Below are 17,285 nucleotides of genomic sequence, written 5' to 3' on the forward strand. Positions count from 1 at the left end.
CCTTCTATTCCTCTCTTCGTGCGGACTTTCTCTGTTGCGACGATGCAGGCAACCAGTTCGCCGTGACGTCGTCGGACGCGGTGGATGGTGGCCGCGGTGCCTGTCCAACAACAGCGCGGCGAACTAGTTGCTTCCGTCTTCGCCACCACGGTCCATCGCGTTTTCAGGCCAACCGCCGACTGAGTGGCAGAGAGTAAGCGAGCGGGTCACTCAAGTTCGCTCGCCCGCGACTCCGTGCTCATCGTGTTGGACGCGGCGCCGCGACCACCGTCCATCATTGTCGATGAGGCTGTTGGAAATATGAGCAAATTACTATGAGATTTAATCCGAATAAACAGAAGATAAATCATGACAGCAGTAGCAGAGATTAAACTATCATGCGAACTAGCATAGTAGATGAACAAATCACATCTAGGGCTCATACTAGAAACATGAATTCTACCACGATCTCAAACAAGAAGGATAGAATTACATACGGTGCAGCGGGAGCAGCACCGCCGGCGTTGGTGTTGTCGCCCATGTCGTCGAGGATGAGGTTGCCGAGGTCCTGGAACAAGTCGTCGTTGGCGAAGTCGTCACTGGCAGCAGTTGCGCGAGTGCGCTCCCCACAAACCTGATCGCCCCTCTCCCGTACAGGATCACGAGAGGCGGGGTTCTGGAGGCCTCCTGTCCCTTCTTGCGGTGCACGCCGAAAGGAGAGATGGAGTAGACTTGCTTGGTGGTGCAATGATCTGAAACGGTGGTGCGAAACCATACGATATGGCGGCGGCTAGGGTAGACGTCTGCTTGACTATATAGTGAGGGCCGGGTAGGGCGTGGGAGTACACCCCACGTCCGAGTCGTGATCCAAAAGAATCGGAAATGGTTTAGTAATTAATGCATCCGTTAAGTATTAATTAATGACTCATTAATTTTCCCGAGCAGCAAAAATATAGACACGTGCATAGCCCTGTCCTCGGCTCGGCTCAATCCCGCAACCCGCGGCACGTCATGATGAGGCGTGGCGTGGCGAGGCGAGCGAGGAGGAGCGCGCGTGTAGGTCTCCTCTTATCATGCTCATGCAAGTGGTAGAAGAGCTCACCTTATAAAGAGGTGCAAGTCTCATTCAACTTCCGTGGTGGGACTAAACTTTAGTCTCACTCACTCCACTCACATGTGTGCATGAATGGGCCAAGAGAATTTCAGATTTTTAGTTAGGCTTTGGGCCAAAGGCCTACTAGCAAAATTCCAACAATCCCCCACAAAGTCTCATTGGCACATCTCATCATTTAGTTCCAAAAAATTGTTTATATACCGGTGCTTAGTGGAGACTGTGATGTTGAACTTCCACTTAGATTTTTATGCTACACTAGATCACAACTTGAATAGTGGACTATGCCTTGAACTACAAGTTTTCTGCGAGACTAGTTTCACACAAATTCTTGACCGATACTGGGCTACCGCAAGGCTTCCCCGTGGGTGGAGCATATATGTCATACTCCAGGGCCTTTCATGAATTTATTAGAGAACACCCAATTCTCACAGACTGCGACGTTAACAGTCAAATTCATATAGGTGTGTTCCTCAGGAGATGCTCTGCAGGAAAACATCTCTGCTTACTCAAATAAGCCACTTGGAACACATTAAGATAAATATCAACCTGCCATGCAGATCAGGAGAGTATTGCATCTTCATGGAGTGGGATAATTAAAAAAGGGATACTCTCCTCTCAGCTAACCAACAGCTTGTCTCCCACTTCTACGTCACGGGATCTCCGATCACATAGAGCGGGTTACCACTATGGACAACTCATGCGGTGGTTCTCAAACCCATCTCCATCGATGCATTATCTATCACGTTACGTGATAGACCCTTTGTGAAGGGATCTACCAAGTTTTTCGACGTTTGGATATAATCCAACGTAATAACTCCGGAGTTCCTCAATTTTCTGACAGATTTTAGTCTCCTCTTCACATGCCTTGAGGAATTCATATTGTCCTTAGAACTGTTTATCTTGACAATCATAGTTTGATTATCACAGTTCATCAGGATAGGGGGTATTGGTTTTTCAACCATAGGTAAGTCCATCAAGAGCTCACGAAGCCACTCTGCTTCAACAGTGGCAGTGTCTAATGCTGTGAGTTCTGCTTCCATAGTTGACCTTGTTAAGATGGTCTGCTTGCAAGACTTCCAGGAAATAGCACCACCACCAAGTGTAAAAACATAACCACTTGTGGCCTTAATCTCATCAGTATCAGATATCCAGTTTGAGTCACTATAACCCTCTAGTTGTTGGGGAACGTAGTAATTTCAAAAAAAATCCTACGCACACGCAAGATCATGGTGATGCATAGCAACGAGAGGGGAGAGTGTTGTCCACGTACCCTCGTAGACCGAAAGCGGAAGCGTTAGCACAACGCGATTGATGTAGTCATACGTCTTCATGGTCCGACCGATCAAGTACCGAACGCACGGCACCTCCGAGTTCAGCACACGTTCAGCCCGATGACGTCCCTCGAACTCCGATCCAGCCAAGTGTTGAGGGAGAGTTTCGTCAGCACGACGGCGTGGTGACGATGATGATGTTCTACCGACGCAGGGCTTCGCCTAAGCACCGCTACAGTATTATCGAGGTGGACTATGGTGGAGGGGGGCACCGCACACGGCTAAAAGATCAAACGATCAATTGTTGTGTCTCTTGGGTGCCCCCTGCCCCCGTATATAAAGGAGCAAGGGGGGAGGTGCGGCCAGCCAGGAGGGGGCGCGGCAGGAGGAGTCCTACTCCCACCGGGAGTAGGACTCCCTCCCTATTCCTTGTTGGATTAGGAGAAGAGGGGGAAAGAGGTGGAGGAGAAGAAGGAAAGGGGGGCGCCGCCCCCCTCTCCTTGTCCTATTCGGACTAGGGGGAGGGGCACGCGGCCCTTGCCCTGGCCGCCTCTCCTCTTCTCCACCAAGGCCCACTATGGCCCATTAACCCCCGGGGGGTTCCGGTAACCCCTCCGGTACTCCGGTAAAATCCCGATTTCACCCGGAACACTTCCGATATCCAAATATAGGCTTCCAATATATCAATCTTCATGTCTCGACCATTTCGAGACTCCTCGTCATGTCCGTGATCACATCCGGGACTCCGAACAACCTTCGGTACATCAAAACATATAAACTCATAATATAACTGTCATCGAAACGTTAAGCGTGCGGACCCTATGGGTTCGAGAACTATGTAGACATGACCGAGACACGTCTCTGGTCAATAACCAATAGCGGAACATGGATGCTCATATTGGCTCCCACATATTCTACGAAGATCTTTATCGGTCAGACCGCATAACAACATACGTTGTTCCCTTTGTCATCGGTATGTTACTTGCCCGAGATTCGATCGTCGGTATCTCAATACCTAGTTCAATCTCGTTACCGGCAAGTCTCTTTACTCGTTCCGTAATACATCATCCCGCAACTAACTCATTAGTTTCAATGCTTGCAAGGCTTAAGTGATGTGCATTACCGAGTGGGCCCAGAGATACCTCTCCGACAATCGGAGTGACAAATCCTAATCCCGAAATACGCCAACCCAACAAGTACCTTCGGAGACACCTGTAGAGCACCTTTATAATCACCCAGTTACGTTGTGACGTTTGGTAGCACACAAAGTGTTCCTCCGGTAAACAGGAGTTGCATAATCTCATAGTCATAGGAACATGTATAAGTCATGAAGAAAGCAATAGCAACATACTAAACGATCGAGTGCTAAGCTAACGGAATGGGTCAAGTCAATCACATCATTCTCCTAATGATGTGATCCCGTTAATCAAATGACAACCCATGTCAATGGCTAGGAAACATAACCATCTTTGATCAACGAGCTAGTCAAGTAGAGGCATACTAGTGACACTCTGTTTGTCTATGTATTCACACATGTATCATGTTTCCGGTTAATACAATTCTAGCATGAATAATAAACATTTATCATGATATAAGGAAATAAATAATAACTTTATTATTGCCTCTAGGGCATATTTCCTTCACTGGTACCCTTGGATACCCGGTGTAGTGAATCCCATAGCTCGCAGTGCCTTTCAAATAGCGCATAACTCTCTCAAGCGCATGCCAATGATCATCTCCCGGTTTTGACACAAACCGACTCAGCTTGCTCACATCAAAAGAGATCTCGTGGCACTCGCCAAATACATAAGCGAGCCAATAATCTGAGAATACCTCAGTTGATCTCTAGCAATCCGTCGATTCTTTCGAAGAAACACACTAGCATCATATGGAGTTGGAGAAGGCGTGCAGTCGCTATACCCAAAACGACTCAAGATCTTTTCCACATAGTGAGACTGAAGCGGTGTGATCCCACCATTCTCATCTCTCAACAGCTTGATGTTTAAGATAACATCAGCTACTCCTAGATCCTTCATCTCAAAACAGCGAGATAAGAAATCCTTAACCTCCTTGATTAGATCAAGTTTGGTTCCAGAGATCAGTATGTCATCAACATACAAACAAAGAATAACTCCTTTGCCCCCACCATGGCGATAGTACACACACTTGTCACCATCGTTTACTACAAAGCCGACAACAGTTAATGTTCTTTCGAACTTCTCATGCCACTCCTTAGGAGGTTGTTTAAGGCCATATAAAGACTTTAATAACTTGCACACCTTTCCTTCCTGACCAGGTACTACGAAACCATCTGGCTGATCCATGTAAATTTCCTCCTTCAACTCTCCATTGAGGAAAGCCGTCTTAAAGTCCATGAGGCAGCCAGTGATAGTAGCACCCGAATTGTGGTCAGTCTAGCCACGGGTGAGTAAGTATCAAAGAAGTATTCACCTTCTTTCCGGGTATAACCCTTAGCCACAAGTCGTGCCTTGTACTTTTCAATTGTACCATCAGGTCTAAGCTTCTTCTTGAAGACCCACTTACATCCTACAGGTTTGCACCCATAAGGACGGTCAGTGATCTCCCAGGTTCCGTTAGCTAAGATGGAATCCATCTCGCTACGAACAACTTCCTTCCAGTAGTCAGCATCGGGAGATGCATAGGCTTCTGAAATAGTCATGGGTGTGTCATCCACAAGGTACACAATGAAATCATCACCAAAGGACTTTGCAGTCCTCTGTCTCTTACTCCTCACAGGAGTTCCATTGTCACCCTCAACAGGATTCTCAACGTGTTCCATCGCAATGGTGGGTTCAGGAATTACAGCGAATTCCTCACTAGATGGAGTAGGTATCTCCTGATTTGATGAACTCGACATATCCTTCATAGGAAATATGTCCTCAAAGAAAGTTGCATCATTCGACTCCATAATCGTACCAACATGCATGTCGGATACCTCAGATTTTATTATCAAAAATCTATAACCAATGCTATGAAAAGCATAGCCGAGAAGAACACAATCCATGGTTTTTGGTCCAAGCTTGCGCTTCTTGGGAATTGGTATATTGACTTTCGCCAAACAACCCCAAGTACGTAGGTAAGAGAGTTTCAACCTTTTGGTGTCATGGCTTTATGCTTTGTGGGAACTCGGTTTAGGACATGACACGCAGTCATTAGCGCCTCCCCCCACCATTCCTCGGAGAGACCCGATGTGTCCAACATGGTGTTAACCATATCAGTTAGAGTTTGGTTTTTTCTTCCGGCTACCCCATTTGACTGGGGTGAGTAGGGAGGCGTCCTCTCATGGATTAAATCATGTTCCGCACATAACAAATCAAATTCATTGGAAAAATACTCTCCACCATGATCAGACCTAAGCCGTTTAATTTTTTGATCAAGTTGGTTCTCTGCCTCAGCTTTATAGTTTTTGAAGAAAGTTAAAGCCTCATCTTTTGATTTCAGAAGATACACATAACAATATCTAGTGGAGTCATCAATCAACGTCATGAAGTATCTCTTTCCACCTTTTGTCAACACACCATTCATCTCACAATGATCGGAATGTATAAGATCTAGTGGCGCCAAGTCTCTTGCCTCTGCAGTCTTATGGGACTTGCGAGGTTGCTTAGCTTGCACACATACTTGGCACTTGGAGCCTTTGACAGTAGAGATTTTCGGAATTAAATTCATATTGGCTAGCCGCGTCATGCAACCAAAGTTAATATGACAAAGTCGTGAATGCCAAATATCAGACTCATTATTGTGGCAAACATTATTAATAACTTTAGTGCAAATATCTGACAAAGACAGGCGGAACAAGCCTCCGCTCTCATAGCCTTTTCCAACAAATTGTCCATACTTAGAAATTACAACTTTATTGGACTCGAAAACCAACTTAAAACCATCTCGACATAAACGGGAACCGCTAACGAGATTTTTATTGATGGACGACACATGATGAACGTTCTTCAGACGCACGGTCTTCCCCGAAGTAAACTTCATATCGACCGTATCGACACCTCGAACGATGGCATGTGACCCGTTCCCCATCAGCACGGGAGAAGTCCCTGTGACCTGGTAATAAGAAAACATAGAGGCGTCAGCACAAACATGTACATTGGCACCGGTGTCAATTAACCAATCAGGAGATTGAAATACTGAAAGGATGGTAGGAAGAATACCGTACCCAGATTCCTTCATATCAGTATCACCAATGACAACATTAGCGGACTTGTCGCTCTTCTCATGTTCGCGCTCCTCAAAGCAGTTAGGACACTTCGGAGCCCAGTGATTAGGATCACCGCAGACATGGCAAAATCCCTTCCCCTTCTTGTGAGAATTCTTCTTGAAGTTGGTAGAATGTGACGGCTTGTTGTTTGTATCAAACTTGCCTTTGCCCCAAGTTTTGTTCTTGTTGTTTTTGAACTTGTTGGGCTGGAAGTTCTTCTTCTGTACCATGTGGGCACTAGAAGCTCCCTCAGCAACTCGAGCACTTGTGTCATTTGCTCTCGCCTTCTCTTCAACATCAAGAGTACCAATGAGATCCGCAACGGAAAACTCCTGTCTCTTGTGTTTCAGGGAAGTAGCAAAATTGTTCCACAAAGGTGGAAGCTTGGCAATGCTGCCTCCGGCAACAAATTTGTCCGGCAACACACACTTGAAGTACTCAATTTCCTTTGCGAGCGATTGTATCTCATGATCTTGTTGTGCAACAGAGCGCTCATCAGTCATCTTGTAGTCATAAAATTGCTCCATGACGTACAACTCGCTGCCGGCGTCCGAGGCACCAAACTTGGCCTCGAGCGCAGCCCACATGTCTTTGCCGTTGTCAAACGACATATACGAATCCACAATGGAATCATCAAGAACACTCAAAAGAGCGCCTTTAAAGAGAGTATCGATCTTCTCAAAAGCTTCCAGCTGTGCTGGATTAAGATCGCCCTCAGGCTTGTCCTTAGTGGCGTCATAGCAGCACATGGTCTGAAACCAGTAGACTGCTCTCGTGCACCACCTCTTATATTGCACCCCCTTAAAGGCAGGCGGCTTCAAATTCGCAGCAAAACCACTCGGAGTAAATTACCTATGATCAGGTTTTTGGATTGTTGAAAATATGAGCAAATTACTACGAGATTTAATCCGAATAAACAGAACATAAATCAGGACAGCAATAGCAGAGATTAAACTAATCATGCGAACTAGCATAGTAGATGAACAAATCACATCTAGGGCACATACTAGAAATATGAATTCTACCATGATCTCGAACAAGAAGAATAGAATTACATACGGTGCAGCGGGAGCAGCACCGCCGGTGTTGGTGTTGTCGCCCATGTCGTCGAGGATGAGGTTGCCAAGGTCGGGGAAGAAGTCATCGTTGGCGAAGTCGCGCGAGTGCGCTCCCCAAAAACCTGATCGCCCCTCTCCCGTACAGGATCACGAGAGGCGGGGTACCGGAGGCCTGCTGTCCCTTCTTGCGGTGCACGCCGAAAGGAGGGATGGAGAAGACTTGCTTGGCGGTGCAATGATCTGGAATGATGGTAAACGGTTCAGTAATTAACACGTCCGTTAATTATTAATTAATGACTCGTTAATTTTCCCGAGCAGCAAAAATATAGACAACGTGCATAGCTCTGTCCTCGGCTCGGCTCAATCCCGCAACCCGCAACCCGCGGCGCGTCGTGACGTGGCGAGGCGAGCGAGGAGGAGCGCGCGTGTAGGTCTCCTCTTCTCATGCTCATACAAGTGATAGAAGAGCTCATCTTGTAAAGAAGTGCAAGTCTCACTCAACTTCTGTGGTGGGACTAAACTTTAGTCTCGCTCACTCCACTCACATGTGTGCATGAATGGGTCAAGAGAATTTCAAAATTTTAGTTGGGCTTTGGGCCAAAGGCTTACTGGCAAAATTCCAACAGGGGCACTCTAGTGTAACACGTGGAGCTATTAACTCTTAATCATGTTCGGTGTATGCAACCAAACAACATGCACTAGTATGAGTACAGACAATGCGAGCAACCAAACACGGTACATAGAGGTATTACTATGATGCAAGAAGACGGGAGGCAACCAATTAACATACAAATGATGGTTTTTTTCATGCATATGCTCAATCAGGACCAACTGACACAAATATGCAAGGGAAAAAAACCATGCCGAAGCCGAGCAACCAAACGCGCCCATAAGTCCACCGGTCCCAAATGTGAAATGCATTACTACACAGCATCCCACCGTGCAACGCCCATCTCCGTGCCTGGTCGCTAACAAGCTCGCTAGTTTCGTCACGCGAGCTAAATCGACACATGCCGCCTCCCGCCACCGTCTACAATCACCCGCACCACCGCGATAGCGGGCGCCGGTCGTGCACAGTCCGCGGCCAGGACGCTCTCGTCGGCCTCGGCGAACGGCGCCTGCCTGCACGTGGGGCACGTCGGCCGCGCCGCCAGCCACCGGTCGATGCAGAGGGCGTGGAACCCGTGGTTGCAGCGCGGCAGCACGCGCACCTGCTCCCCGCGCACGAACTCGGCGAGGCAGATGGCGCACTCCGACCGCGACGACCCGGCCAGCTCGAGCCCCGCCGAGTAAGCCAGGCACGGGAGCGCCAGGGCCCCCCGGTTCCTGCCGCCGCGCCTTCCACCCCCGCGCGGAGCCGGCTCATGCAGGCCGCCGCCAGCGCCGAACCACGCGCGGCCGGTGACGCGTAGCAAGGACTGCAGGACGACGTGGAGCGCGATCGTGGCGAAGAGGCCGCAAACGAGGATCGCGAGAACGAGTACGGCGTTGGCGCTGAGCCAGGTGAACGCGCGCTCGGCGTCGGCAGAGGCCGCCGGCCACGCCTCGGGGGTAGCAATGCCGGGCGCCGCCGGGGCAGGTGACGGGCTAGGCGCTGGCGCCATGACGTAGCGCGGACGCGCTCCCCTCCGTGACGGCTCGAGCGAGACGCCGCGAGGTGTTCTGCATGCGCAGGAGGAGAGCGGTCGTGTCTCGAGCGTGAGTGGGAGTGTGCTGGCAGCGGTGCGCGGATCCGCCTCCCATATATAGAGGTCGACGGAGTGACAGGAACATGAGTAGACGATCTGGGATGTGATCTCAGCCGGGATAGACTAATCAGAGATATTTGGAGTCGCAACCTGTCGAGGAGTACGTGTTTAATTAGTCGGCAAAACAAAGGTAGTGCTACGTTCTGCGTGGATGCACGGTAGGTGCAGCCAAGATGAGATGCACCATGCAGGGAGTGGGGAAGACGTACGCCAGCATGCATGTGAGGATCCATGAGATGAGACGCCTCTTGCATCGATTCGTAAGCCACAAAAATTGTGGTTCTTGGTTGTCTGCATCCGTAATGTTTTTATGATATTTCGTTGTTGCAAAGGCGGGGTGTAATTGGTATCTCTGTGATATTAATATATTTTCATTGTCGAATTTTTTTTATGATTTTGTGTCCGAGAACGAACTGACACACGTGGTATTGGCACGGAAACTGGAAACTCGTCATTTGCAGAGTATATAGATGTTGGATTATTTCACATGGTCTCTACTCTCTCTACACCCAAAATACTGGAGTGTTTCACCTGTGATGATGGCCTTTTCCATTAGCAAAACGTAAGTTAGCAAAAGGTGTGAAACTGTCGACCGAATGGCTTTTACAACAAAACTGGTCGCAAAGGTCAATCAATCTGGATCACGAGCCGCACTTAATCGGCTCTCGCATGATTTGCAACCAAAAGAACCCATCAGGAGCGAGCAAATTGGGGTTCTCGGGAGCCTCCACTAAGTACGACCCGTAGGCGCACGGGAGGACCGCACGTGGCCGCGGAGCGGCCAGATTGGCGGTGACTTGTCAACTCGTGAATGGTCCTCGAGACCACATGAGTCCACATCAGCATCCTACGTGTCTCTACCAGGAGTCCCGGCCTTCCTGGCCGAGCGGCCACGCAATTCTCATCTCGCGGGCTACCATGGGCCCGTGTGTGTGTGTGTGTTGTTGAGCAGATGCCCTTTTTTTTCAAAGCTCTAAAAAAAGAAGATGCCCTCGATCTACAAAGGAGAGAAAAATATAATACTACCTCCGTCCCTAAAAAAGATGTAGCCTAAGTTCAGTAAAAAACCATCTATATTTATGCTTGACCAAATATATAGATAACTATAAGATTATATAAATATATTATGAAAATATCAAATGGTGTATATGTTTATATTATATTAATATTTTATCTTCATATTTTCGTATATATGCTTAGTCAACTTTGAAAACATCGAATGTTTGACTTAATTTATATGACATCTATTTGAGTACAGAGAGAGTACATATTTAACCATATGAGGTTAGCCTAAAATAACTGATAAAAAAATATTTTATTTTAAAAAATGGAAACGGGCTTTTTTTTACATTTTCTATGCACAGCTACCACCATGCAGATAAATTCGCCTCTCTTTCTAGTTAAAGCGCAAAAAAATGAGGTTTTGATGGATTTCAAGTATTCAACTCTGCCAAATGGAGGCTTGCTTCACATTTGGACTTACGCAAAAACAAATTACTGGAAAGATGTCTATGAAACTTTGAGAAAATGTCGACATTTGTTTCCTTTTTTTAATTTGGCAAAGAAAAACAGAGTACATTGGAGTTACATATATTAGCGAGACTCTGGCTCTACTTCATGGTCTTTTGTTGGCACACACCATTTGCATGTAACATGATGGTCTTCTGTTGGCACACGCTATTTGGATATAATTGGATGATCGTAAACTCAGATAGCATAGATAAAAACTATGAGTGATGGTGCATTGTCCATTGCTCCGACATTAGTGGTATATGGCAATCATAACAATCACATGGCGATGGCATTCATGCTAATTAAATTTGAGCATTGTTGGTGAAAATTAAATTTGGCAAGCAATACTTTAGATAGGAAGACAGAATGTCTCTGTCGGGTGCCCTTCACCTCAGGATACTTGGGCAGAATGGTGGTTCTCAGCTAGGAAGAGCTTTGTGAAGAAGGACAAGAGAGGTTTTGATTCGCTAGTTATCTTGATTGTTGGAACCTTTGGAAACCAAGAAATGCTCGAGTCTTTGTGTGGCTGCATCTACCGGTGCCGGACTTGGTGGAGCTCATTTTCAATGATTGGGAGGATTAGAGAAGGGCGGTTGTTGGTGGATTCGATATTTTTCTGAGAAGTTAGTCTCAGGATAGAGTGTGTGTGTCCTACTTGTGTGTTATCATCTTTCACCAAGTATGTTCTAATCTATATATTTTGTATTCTATAAAAATATGGTACGTTTTTTGTGTGCTCTAACAAAACTGATTGAGGGGCTTAATTATCACTGAAATTTTTATAGATTTTAGGAGTAACTTGAGAAGATTATTGGGAGAACAATGGTATGTAAGCACTAAACATTGACTACCACCTAATCAAATACAGAGGGAGGAGGAAGTAGTATAATCAAATCTACAATTTGGCATATTTCCGATCAACGTCATCAGAACCGAACTAGAGGTGTTCAATCAAGGAAGCCCAAGAATGAAGGATTTTCTATCATTTTTGTTTTAAAATAAAAATGCAGTTAAATTAAATTTCTATATAAATGTATACAGGAAGCGAATGTAGTTATTCATTGGGTGTGCGTGTGTGCATTGGTTAGCTTATTTGGTTGGGTTTCTTTCATCGGATGAAAAAACCTTCACGGGCAAAAACTTTAGTTAATTCTTCTTGGTTCCTGCTCAATGGAAGGACGTGTAGAACTTTTGCACATTCTCTACTAAAATACATATTTCTGGGCTGGTCTTCGCTGCCAATGAACACATGTATACCCTGTAGCAATGTGCACCACATTCCCTGCAAGCAAACTTATATATGTGCATCATTGTTTCCTTGTTTTCCTGTTGCTACTTTCTCAATGAACATGCTTAAGATAAAAATTTATTTGTGTGATTGCACATCATCCCTAAGTCGAATGAAACTGTCACTAGTAAACATGTAAAGTTTCCAAAACACAAAATACATGGAGAAGGAAAAAAAACAATATTGAGTCTTAAGTAAGTGGGATGTTATTAAGACTCGCTTTGGCGTTTGCTAATAAAGTATATTTTGTTGTAAGAAAGACTTGTAACATGCCCTGTTCTGGTGGCACAATGTCGTTCGGTGGTCACGAAGCCTCGAGATAATTTTCATTATATTTGGGGTGCTTTGTACTTCCGGTGAACTTTTACAGTAGATCGAGATCTTTCTGCAGAAAATATAAATTGATTGACACAACTTTTTTGCCACATTTTTTTCTAAAGATTCTTCCCCCAGAATTACAAAACAAAATTGGTTTTGTGGATTAAATCCAAATATACTCCACTTACCATCCATGTGGCAAACCCACATCCAATACCTGTGTCCATGTGGTGCATCAATTGAAGCAGAGGCCTAGGGAATGTCCCTCTTTTCGAAAGAAAATGTGACAAAACCATCATCCGAAACTGTGCAAGGGATTTATTTGCGCACACAAAATGGAATTCACAGAGGGGAGGTTGATGTCTGAAAAAAAGCAAGCTGGAGAGCAAGATGTTTCTATATTGCAGAGTTAATTATTATACTTGTTCGGGAAGGTTGTCTTAGTGTTAAAATGAAGCAATTGAGGATTTCCTAATGAACTATTTTTTTTCAAAAACAAAGTTTGTTAGGGAATCCGAGTGAGTAGGTGAGGTACGAGAAATGAGGGGGCGGAGTTTTGAGAAACTAGAATCGAACCACATTGAGAAAATATGCTCCGTTGCATAGTATTTTTTTAATGGAACGCCATCATGGCAACTTTATTGATTCGGTAGAATAGTTACATTGTTTGAGAGAGTAGCAATCAGGAAGTCAGGGGTTTCATCGACCCAATCACAGGAAAGTTTATTATCATATGCAAATTTATCTAAAACATGAGCTACCTCATTGGCTTTCCTAATGCAATGCAGAAAGTCCACCGATCCAGTCATCCCTTTTGTGCTAAAACACTCGAGGTAGACTGTTATTGTTTCACTCCAAGTTGTGTCTTGGCCAGCACATGCATTAATCACCTCCATCAAGTCTGCTTCAATTTCTACCACATGAAATCCCAAACTATTGGCTAAGATTATGCCATGTTTCATCGCAATTGCTTTGCTATATGGGTATCAATAGTGGGGAAAGTAGTTGACATATCTCTCATTTGACGTGTAGTTTGTGCTCGATGATTAAGCGAGGAAAGAAGTTGACATACACATGCAAGTGCAAAAGAGGCCATCTCAAAAAATAAGTGCAAAAGAGGAGGACAATATGCCACATTAGCTTGTTTTGTACTATTGTCACGAGTACTTTTTCTTTTCGACAAATGACACTTTATTAATTCAAAATGTAGCATTAGAAAATACAATGTCATAAGCATATACCCGGCTTATATATGATTAGGATGCATACCGCTAACACTGACACAAGCACACAAGAAACATAAAAGCATTGGTCACATACTCACAGTTAAGTCATCGTAGACCGAAACTAGGCTAGGGTAAAGGGTGTGGAGCTTATCCGTAGACAATGTCGTCATCTATGTTGGGTAAAAACATCCTGACCGTCTGCTCCAAATGCGTACACACCGCAATAAACAGTGGCCGATGTTCCAGTCGTTATACTACATAAGACCATGTCCAACGTAGGCTGGTATATAGCCTGCAAAGGAGATGAATTTTAACCATTAAACACCATGTCAACTCTACATAGCCATGGCGAGCATAATAAAGTAGACGACCGCATCCATATAAATGACTAAAGTTATGTAAAATTTGATCTAACCAGTGACCATATAAGTTGACAACATTGTGAGGTGGATATAAGATTGATGCAATACCACGAGTACCTAGGCGATGAAGAAAGTGGACCACAATCTATTTGGACTACACGCATTTGGGCTTCCTTTTCTAAAGGGCCGCCGTTACACGCCTCCATCAATTTTTGAGTTGTTTCTTCCAATAGCAGAAATTCTTCTAGAGTTCTAACTTTTTTTTCTTTAGGATTTGCGGAGTTCTAACATCTGAACACTCAACAGACAGATGTTCAGAGAGTTTCCTATTAAAGAAGCAACAAATCACAGTTACCGAACTGCTCATTTGAATTAGGGCCTCTTTGATTTGCAGGATTTTAAAAGCGCGGGAATAGAAAAATATAGGATTGGAATGTCATGCTCATCTCAATCTTACATAATTTTGGGTTGTTTGACTGAATCATAGGATAAACAAAGAATTCTTTCAAAGTGGTTTTGAGTGGATGCTATAAATCCCAAGTACAAAGAAATCCTTAAGAAAAATTCCTATAGGATTCAATCCTGTGAATCAAACAACCAACATAGCGAAAAATTCCTAAGGTTTCTAATCCTCCAAAATGCCTATGAAAATACTTTGAATCAAAGGAGCCCTTAATCTGCTTCACTTTGCTAATCACATTCACAACAACACATGTGCAGACATATTTGCATCAAGAAAACAATCTGAATCGATGGAATCTACACCCTCCTCTGCAAGCTGCGAGGCCAGGATGTCCAGAACGCCAACAATGCCTCCAAATTCAGGTTTCAGGTCCTCTCCAGCGACGAACTCCTGCACCACGTTGTCCACCTCGATCAGGCTGCACCCCGGGGTCTTCTTCATGCTCCTGCTCCTTATCGACTTCCTCGTGCTCGCAACCTCGCTCCACCGCCTCGCCGCGGCGTACACGTTGGCCAGCATGACTAGGTTGCCGACGTCGTCTGGTTCCAGCGCGACGAGCCGCTCGGCAGCCACCACTGCCGTGTCGACATCGCCGTGGCTTCGGCATGCACTGAGCATTGAGCCCCATATCTTCGCATCGGCAGGAACTGGCATGTCTAGTATGATATTCAAAGCACGCACGATTTGTCCTGACCGGCCGAGGAGGTCGACGATGCAGCCATAGTGCTCGACGCCAGGTTCGATGCCATAAACTTCCTTCATGCGGTCGAAGTAGTCCATCCCTTCGTCCAGGAGCCCGGCGTGGGAGCAGGCTGACAGGAGCCCGACAAATGTGATGCCGTTGGGCCTCACCTTTCCCTCCCTCTCCATATCCACGAACAACAGGACCGCCTCCTTTGCTCTCCCATGCGCCGCAAGGCCGCTGATCATCGTGCTCCACGCGATGACATCCTTCTCGTCCATGCCGTCGAACAGCTGGAGTGCTTGGTCGATGCACCCGCACTTTGCGTACATCTCCATCAGTGCATTGCATACGTATGTCTTGCGCAGCATTCTGTGCCTGTTACAGTAGGCGTATATCCACCTGCCTAGCTCCAGGGCTCCGAGTTGGGCGCACGCCGGCAACACCGCGACGATGCTCACGTCGTCCGGTTCAAAGCCTTCCATTTGCATCGACCGGAACGCCTCGACGGCGCCCGAGAAGTCCCCCGCTGCCGTGTACCCAGACACCATTGCAGTCCAGGAAACGATCGTCTTCTCAGGCATGGAGTTGAATAGCGCCCTGGCTTTCCTCATCTGACCCAGCCTCGCATGCGCCGATATAACCGTGTTCCAAGTGACCGCATCCCTCTCCCGCATTCCGTCGAACACCTTGCGTGCGAACGACAGATCGCCGGCGCGCGTGTACATCTCGATCATGGAGTTCTGCACGACGGCGTTGCACTCGCACCCGGACCTCACCACGTGCGCGTGCACCTGCTTGCCCAGTTCGACCGCCGCCAGGCCGCCGCAAGCCTTGAGCAGGAACGGGTACGTGAACCGGTCGCCGCCGGCACAACCAGTCGACGGAAATGGGCGGCACCTCAGCATGCGAACGTACACCGCGACCGCCTCGCGGTGCAGGTGGTTCTGGGCGTAGGCCTTGATCATGGCGTTGTGCAGGTGTAGGTTGGGCTCGCGCACCTGGGCGAACACCCGCGCGGCGTGCGCGGTGCGGCCGTGGGCGTTGCAGAGCTGGACGATCTGGGTGGCGATGTAGCTGCTCTGCGAGAGGGACAGCTGCACGACGTGGGCGTGGACGCGGAGGAGGTCGCGGAAGGTGGCGCAGGCCCGGAGCCTCGCCATGACTGCATCCTCCACCTGCCGAGCCGCGGCCATGGCTCTGGCAGACAGGGTGTTCGACGATTGGCGGCACAGGGGTATGTTGGTGACTGGTGAGCAACCGACGCCTATTCGCTCTCTTTTGTTTGATAAGCGGGAGGACGCAGATTTCATTTTTCTTTGGCATCACCCAGGGATAGAGAATTTAGCTCAAATGAAAGAAAGTTTTGCGGATCTAAGCTACAGGTCATAACCGTAGGATAACCTAGTTTTAGCTTTGGACAACACCACCCCGCTGTGTCTAGCAGCAATGTTTGACTAATCTAGGATAATCTACTTGTACCACATAATCTAGGGAGAATAATACCGACATTTATATCCTATCCACGGTATGGATTATATGTAAGAAATGATTAGATATAAGTCAGAAATCGGAAAATATATCATAAGATCAAGAGAGAAGCATTTTTTTTGAACCTTGAACACTTGTGCTTAGTCTGAAGTGAATTGCAAACTATGAAACCTTCTAAATCAAATAACTATTCAAAACCGTTTAAAGTGGATCCTACACGGTTACACTAGTTCTAAAAGAAGTACCTTTGTATTCAGACATTGCAAAAAGCATGATAACATTCGTGGTTGAATATGTCATGTGCAAAAATTAGAAGTGGAAATTGTGTATGTTGTTTTTATACGAAATATAGACAATTATATTGGTTGGTGAGCTTTTTGATTTTTACTTCGTACTAATGGCATTCTTTATAATCATGATCTTGTTCAGAGTTTTTATTTTTCCGGAGAGGATGAATAATTTTGACCTCTGCATCATGTGATGCACATGGCAAAGAGTTCAGATTTTCTTGACTACTTTTTTCAGATTTCAAACAAACTCATAAT

At 46.2% G+C, this 17,285-nt stretch overlaps 1 protein-coding gene across 1 annotated transcript; it reads right to left on the minus strand.

The window, feature by feature from the left end:
- Positions 1 to 14,593: 14,593 nt before the first annotated feature.
- LOC109744086 (pentatricopeptide repeat-containing protein At2g20540) lies at positions 14,594 to 16,750 on the minus strand. Its single transcript, XM_020303184.3, has one exon. It carries the CDS (start codon positions 16,560 to 16,562, stop codon positions 14,805 to 14,807), a length of 1,758 nt encoding a protein of 585 aa, XP_020158773.3. The 5' UTR covers positions 16,563 to 16,750; the 3' UTR covers positions 14,594 to 14,804.
- Positions 16,751 to 17,285: the final 535 nt, after the last annotated feature.

This window comes from Aegilops tauschii, chromosome 1 (assembly GCF_002575655.3).
Source record: "Aegilops tauschii subsp. strangulata cultivar AL8/78 chromosome 1, Aet v6.0, whole genome shotgun sequence".
In the NCBI taxonomy this organism is placed as follows: domain Eukaryota; kingdom Viridiplantae; phylum Streptophyta; class Magnoliopsida; order Poales; family Poaceae; genus Aegilops; species Aegilops tauschii.